At 38.2% G+C, this 7365-nt stretch overlaps 1 protein-coding gene across 1 annotated transcript; it reads left to right on the forward strand.

Annotated features, from left to right (window-relative positions):
• Positions 1 to 6173: 6173 nt before the first annotated feature.
• Positions 6174 to 6437, forward strand: LOC112314000 (small proline-rich protein 2E-like). Its single transcript, XM_024570603.2, has one exon. The coding sequence runs from the start codon at positions 6174 to 6176 to the stop codon at positions 6435 to 6437; it is 264 nt and encodes an 87-aa protein (XP_024426371.1).
• The last annotated feature ends 928 nt before the right edge of the window (positions 6438 to 7365 follow it).

Genomic DNA, 7365 nt, shown 5'->3' on the forward strand with positions numbered 1-7365 from the left:
ACATTTTCATTTATTATTATTCAAGATGAAAATAATTTTAATTCTATTGTGAACATAATGAACTAGGCTATGTGTTAATTGAATAAATCAAAATGGCCCTTGGGAAATATAATGATCTCTTTTCCCTTTCCTCTTTTTTCTACTCCCTTATTCTCTCCCCCTCTACCTTCTTTCCTTTTTTCATTTCTCTGACTCCTCTAAAAGAGCGCTGTCAAAATCTTTTGGCAAACCAGGAACTTTGGGACCAGATCATTCAGCTTTGTGATTTTCAGCCTTCAAGAGCTGTGTTTACAAATGGTGTTGGGAGATCTGGACAGCTATGTGCAAAAATATGAAACTCGATCACCAACTTACACCATATGCAAAAATAAATTCAAGATGGATAAAAGACTTAAATATAAGTCATAACACCATAAAAGTCCTAGAGGAAAACATTGGCAGGAAAATCTCAGACATTCCACGCAGCAACATCCTCACAGACACATCCCCTAAAGCAAGGGACATAAAGGAAAGAATAAACAAATGGGACCTCATCAAAATAAAAAGCTTCTGCATGGCTAAAGAAAGCAGCATTAAAATAAAAAGAGAACCAACAGTATGGGAAAACATATTTGCCAATGATACCTCAGACAAGGGCCTGATCTCCAAAATATATAAAGAACTCACACAACTCCACTCCAGGAAGACAAACAACCCAATTAAAAAATGGTCAAAGGACTTGAACAGACACTTCTCCAAGGAAGACATACAGAGGGCCCAGAGACATATGAAGAGATGCTCAGCATCACTAGCCATCAGAGAGATGCAAATTAAAACCACAATGAGGTACCATCTCACACCAGTCAGAGTGGCCAACATAAACAAATCCACAAACAAATGTTGGAGAGGATGAGGAGAAAAGGGAACCCTAGTGCACTGTTGGTGGGAATGCAGACTGGTGAGGCCACTGTGGAAAACAGTATGGAATTTCCTCAGAAAACTAAAAATGGAACTGCCCTTTGACCCAGCAACTCCGCTGTTGGGATTATACCCTAAGAACCCTGAAACACCACTCCAAAAGAACCTATGCACCCCAATGTTCATAGTAGCACAATTTACAATAGCCAAGTACTGGAAGCAACCTAAGTGCCCATCAGCAAACGAGTGGATCCAAAAACGATGGTATATTTACACAATGGAATTCTATACAGCAGAGAGAAAGAAGGAGCTTATACCCTTTGCAACAGCATGGATGGAACTGGAGAGCATTATGCTGAGTGAAATAGGCCAGAAGGTGAGGGACAAATACCATATGATCTCACCTTTAACTGGAACATAATCAATAGAAGAAAAAAGCAAACAAAATATGACCAGAGACATTGAAGTTAAGAACAATCTAACAATAACCAGAGGGGAGTGGGGAGGGGACAGTGGGTAGAGGGGTTTACAGGAACTACTATAAAGGACACATGGGCAAAATCAAGGGGGAGGGTGGAAGTGGGGGAGGGAGGTGGGTTTGGCTGGGGTGGGGTGGAGAGATGGGGAGAAAATGCAGACAACTGTAATAGAAAAACAAAAATTAAAAAAAAAAAGAGCTGTGTTACTAGGCTTGTTATTTAAATTACCTTATTTGCACCTTACAAAAATGTCTGTCAGAGAGACACTATTATCACCATTTCTTCAATGAGGAAACCAAGAACTGTAGAAACGTTAAGACAATTGCTTGAATTTACATACCTAATTAAGACAAACAGCCTGAACTGAAACTTAATCATTGTATTTATACCATGTTAATTTGCTAACATGTTTTCTCTCAGATTTCTTTATTCAAATAAGTTATTTATAATTAACTAATTAATATATATTTATATATTTTATTTAAAGACATTTAAATATTTAAAATAGGTAAACAATATGCATGATACAAAACTTCAAATGGTAAAATATGGTCATGCAGCAATGCTCAACTCCTCTCCTATATAACCACTAGTACTGGTCTCTAAATAAAATCTAGCAAACCCTCGTGTAGATATTACATGATTTTCAGAAATTTAATTTGCACAGAATTCTTCAAGTACCCCTTATTTATGAAAAATAAGGATCATTTGTCCTGTAGTCCTTTTCTTTTTATATCAAGAAATAATTATCTCCCTTTCTAAAGTTGGCAACCTCATTAAGTATCCTTCTCTTAAAAAAGCCTGATCTTCCCATTTATCAAATGCAAATAATAAACCAAATAATTTATTGCTAAAAATAACTTTGGAATCTATTTAAAATTAATGAGGTAAAAAAAAAAGGAAAACTAAAATTCAGTTAGTAGAACTGTTCTAAGTCACATGATCCTTAGATAATTGCCTTACTCCAGCAGGCACCTCCTCCAGTTCCTAGGATTTCAACATGAAAAAGAATGTTGCAAAAAGGAAAAAGGACTCATGACATGAACAACAGTGTGGTGACTGGTGGGGGGCAGGGGATATAAGGGGACTAAATGGTAATGGAAAAATACAATAAAGATTAAATTAAAAAAAACTTAAAAAACAAAGAAAAAAATATCACGAAAGCACCTCATGCATCCCAAGAGCATCACTCTTCTTTCTGGCATCTGTGAGAGATGTCAGTTTCCTAGTAGTCATCAGATGACTCTATGGTCCAGTTTTGGAGTGCAAGGGTGGACCAACTGGCCTCATGCTGTTCCTCTGGGTTGCTGGGAAAGAGATTAGGAGCAGGGATCAACCCCAGGGTGTTCTGACCCCTTTTAAATCCTCTGGTTAGGTCACTGATTTATTTTTTGTACCATTACAGCCCAATCAAGTTTGAAACATTGCTGCTCAGCATTCTTCAGGGTAAAGAGCAGGGGTGTGACATCCTCCCTCAGACAGTGAAGAGGACCCTTCTTACTAGTAAGCTATGGACACTGAAGGTGCTATCAGACTGGACCTTTCTAATTAGCAGTGATGTCAGCTAGAAGAAAGTAGGTTAGAGCCAGGAGCCTAACTAGACAGGCCATACTCTACACAGTACCATTGTCTACATTTTTGACATATTTGACTTTATTGATGAGTTATTGTGATGTTATTTGCTATTCATTTTTAACCTTTTAGGGCTTGTATTTCTTTTCTTTTAAAAAATATTTTTATGTGGTAAGAATATGCAACATGAGGTTTATGCTCCTAACAGATTTTTTTGTGTGTGTATAACACAGTATTGTATATAGGCAAGGTGCTGTACAGTAGATCTATAGATCATGTATCTTATATAACTTGTTGGTTAGAAACTGTTTTCTCCTCCCCACTAGCCCCAGCAACGACAATTCTCTTTTCACTTCTATGAGTTTGAGGAATCCCCCAAAAGGACATTCATGAAGTATTTGTCCTTCTGCATCTGGCTAATTTCTCTTGGCATAATGTCTTTTAGGTTCATCCATGTTGCCTCATATGGCAGGATTTCTTTCCTTTTAAGGTTAAATGATATTTGATTCTATGTATATACCATACTTTATCCATTCATCTGATGATGGACATTGAGGCTGTTTTCACATTTGGCTATTGTGAGTAATGTTGCAATGAATATGCAAATACTAATATCTCTTTAAGATCCTGATTTAAATTCTTTTGGGTAATACCCAGATGTGGGATGACTGAGTATTGTAGACTGTTTTTAATTTTGGGGGGAACTTCCATACTGTTTTCAAAAGTAGCTGCATCATTTTACTTTGTAAAAGGCACCAACTTTGTATAAGAATTCCCTTTTTTCCCACAACCTCACCAATATTTGTTTTTGTCTTTTTTGATTTTAGTCATGCTAAGAGGTATAAAATGATATCACACTGTGGTTTTGATTTGTATTTCCATAATGATTAGTGATGTTGAGCACCTTTTCATGTACCAGTTGACAATTATATGTCTTCTTTTGAGAAATGTCTATTTGAGTCCTTTGTCCATTTAAAAATTAAGGTTATTAATATTTGTTCATATTACATATTAACATTTGTTCATATTCATATAATCATTGTCCTTATAAGTTAAGTTGGAAATTAACTCCTTATAAGATATACAGAGAGCTCACATTTCTTGAAAGTCTACTATGTAATTGGCATCTTGTTGAGTTTTTGCAGAAAAATTTTGAGGCAGGTTTCATTCTTATCTCTAATTTGTAGCTATGTAAACTCAATCAGGGAGGTTAGGAGATATTTAATGTCATACCATAGTGGTGCCTATTGATGTCTGTACAGTCAACACAATCAAGTCTTCCCCAGTGGGCAGAGCGAGTGATGTTAGCTGAAGTGTTACTGTGGTTCAACAAATTATAGCAAGAAGCTACCAAGGGGTTCTGTGTCAACCGTATTTTATATATTTAGGTAAAAATACCCATGAATTGAATGATAGGATAAATAGCTTTGCAGCTTCCTTTCTTGAGTGCACTAAGAAAATCTCAGTAAATGCCACTTCAAAACAGAGGGCCTCAGAAGGAATCAATTGAATTAAGTTTTGTAGGAGGAAGTAACATCTGATTGATATCTGGGGAGTCTGAGTGGAAAAGCTTCTAAACGGATGAACCCCACTGCATCAGTTTTGAAAAAAATGAAAGAAGATGAGTTTAGGTTTCTAGTAGACCATAAGTCACTCATGGTGGTGAGGAGGACCACAGAAACCAGGTCAGTGCGTGAACATGTAAATGTAGAGGGCCCCAGCCTGTGTGTCTTTAAAAATTTTTTAAAGTCATTTTTTAATTTTTCAATTACAGTTGACATATGTTATTACATTAGTTTCAGGTACAGCTTGTCACTCTTATGGCCTAGAAAATTGAGGGATGATGCTGTCTTGTTCTAGGCCATTAATGGAACCATGTGTGGGACACACCAAGTATGGGACTGTTAGCACCCACACCAAGTGTGGGACTGTTAGCACCTACGAAAACAAGACAGTAAGACTGTTCAAGTCTTGTCAAGAAATTCCCAGAGACCAGTAAGACATGGTAAAGGGGAAATTAAATGTAAAGAAAAAACAATAGGTGAGGGTTAGTATATGACCAGGCTGTAGGGTTAGCATACCCAAGTCTCTACTGTCAAAGGAAGAAAACTGGCTGCTGGACAGCTTTTGAACAGGGTTATAAGTTGTTTGTACCAGATGTATGGGAAACTGTGGGGTAGGGGAAGCATCATCTCTGACTATGGAAGAGCATCACAGTTATCAACTAATTTCTCATATTCCCTAATTGGCACATGACACTGGCATGGGGAGTGTGAGACCAGGTACCAGGTGAATCATTGTGCACTTTCCTGGTGAGAGGTGAATATTGTACACAAGGAAGTTTCGTGACATTGGTGTGAGTGAGGTAAGTCATTTTTGAATTTGCATGCAGATGGTATTTTGGTTGGGAAATCAGCATGTCACTGCAGTCCTGGGATGTTTCCCTGTGTGGTGATGCCTTATAAAAGAACGCTCTACCACACTGATGCCATATCCTTGACACTCAGTTGTAGATCTTCTTTGGAGCCTCTGGTGAGTACAAATATTAGAGGTCTTTCTTGGCATTTGGATAGTGTGAGGATTTAACCTGGGGGCAAAAGTGACTATTTAACTAGTTAATGCTCATGTGTAGGGAAAAGAAGATAATGAGGTTTGGGGGGTAAATTTTAACTGGTATTTGCTAAATGATCTTGAAGATAATAAGAGAAATGGAGTCAGAGGTTCAATCTTTGACAGAAGGAGAGTAAGAGAGATGAGATTCTATCATGTCACCTGCTCCATATTATTTCCAAATGCATCTCTTTCCGAGTTCAGTCTGCTTGAGTGATTAGGTCTGAGCCTTTGCAATACCAGGGTCAGGGCAGCAACCAGAGCCTCATGGGAGATATGGGTAGAGAATTTTTTTGGGGATTGGCTAGAATTTTAATAACTGGATCTTTCTCCAGATAATGTTTGTATTCACACAGAACCTGCATAGAGATTTTATCTTTAGAAAGTGATAGAGTGAGAGATTAGTCAGAAAAGATTGAAGCGCTGAGGGCAAGAGTTGCTAAAAGGGAAGAGTGAAGAAGCTACACAAAGTCATAAAGACTGCATTAGGGATCAAAGAGTGTCTCTGGAGACTGGAGGGGTTGATGGCTCAGCTAATTGTTCTACCAATAGGACTGTCTCTGCTATGAACATTGTTGTCTGTTTGTATTTCAGATTCCTTGAGAGCCAGGAAACATGTCTTACCAGCAGCAGCAGTGCAAGCAGCCCTGTCAGCCACCTCCTATGTTGATACCTGAACCTTGCCCACCACCAAAGTGCCCTGAGCCTTGCCCACCACCAAAGTGCCCTGAACCTTGCCCCCCACCAAAGTGTCCTGAGCCATGTCTACCTCCTTCATGCCCACCTGTGCAATGCACACCTCAAGTATGCCAGCAGAAGTGCCCTCCTGTTCAACTGTGCCCACCCTGCCAGGAGAAGTGTCCACCCAAGAGCAAGTAACTGCATCAACATTCATCAGGACCATGAAATGACAAGATCCAGGATCTTCTTAGTCCCAGGACTTCATCATCCTCCTTTCAGCCATGGTGACAGACTACATCTTCCCTAATCTCCCACCTGGATTGACAGCTGACAGATAAAAGGCTTGTTAGAAGATGAACAAAAGTATGGCTTTGCCATCTGTCTGTAATATGAGTGGTGATAGTTCCTGTGAGCACTTTGATGTCTCTTCTTTTGCTTCTCCAATAAAGTACATGTTTCATGGTCAACCCACAGTACTTTTGTTTGTATTTTTAAAAAATTTCTTTTGTCAACTATACTTGATTATTGTTCCTCTCCACTCCTTTTGAATTATTAGAGTCAAGCTTTTCCATCACTGAATTCAGTTTTGCCTGAAATGTGTCTTTTGGATTGGGTACATCAAATAGTTCTCTTTTAATAGTTTTAAACTCACTTCTACCTCTTTCTAGCTTGTATGACCTTAAAAAGAATTATTTAAACTCTCTCAACGTCAGTTTGCTCATCTCTAAAAAGTAGGAAAGAATGTGGTCAGCTGAGTGTACTCATATAAATTAATGTATTAACAAATGTTGTCTAACTATCTGTCATGTGCCAAGCAGACTTCTATGTGCTCAGAATATGATAATGGTGACCAAAGTCCTTGTCTTTATAGAGCCTAAATTCTTGAAGGGATTACACACACATGCAGGACAAATAATAACAATGCATGGGTATACTCTAGAGAAAATTTAGAAAGACTGTTAGAAAGGCTATTTCAAAGTGAGTTTTTAGGTAAAAACCTGAATGAATTCAAGAGTGAGCCATGAGTATATTTGAGGTAGATTGTTCCAATGTGAGGAGATGACACACAGAGCAAAGTAACAGCAAAGAGAGCACTGATCAAGGGGACACTGTCTCTAAATGAGGT

The sequence above is a fragment of the Desmodus rotundus genome, chromosome 12, assembly GCF_022682495.2.
Source record: "Desmodus rotundus isolate HL8 chromosome 12, HLdesRot8A.1, whole genome shotgun sequence".
In the NCBI taxonomy this organism is placed as follows: Eukaryota; Metazoa; Chordata; class Mammalia; order Chiroptera; family Phyllostomidae; genus Desmodus; species Desmodus rotundus.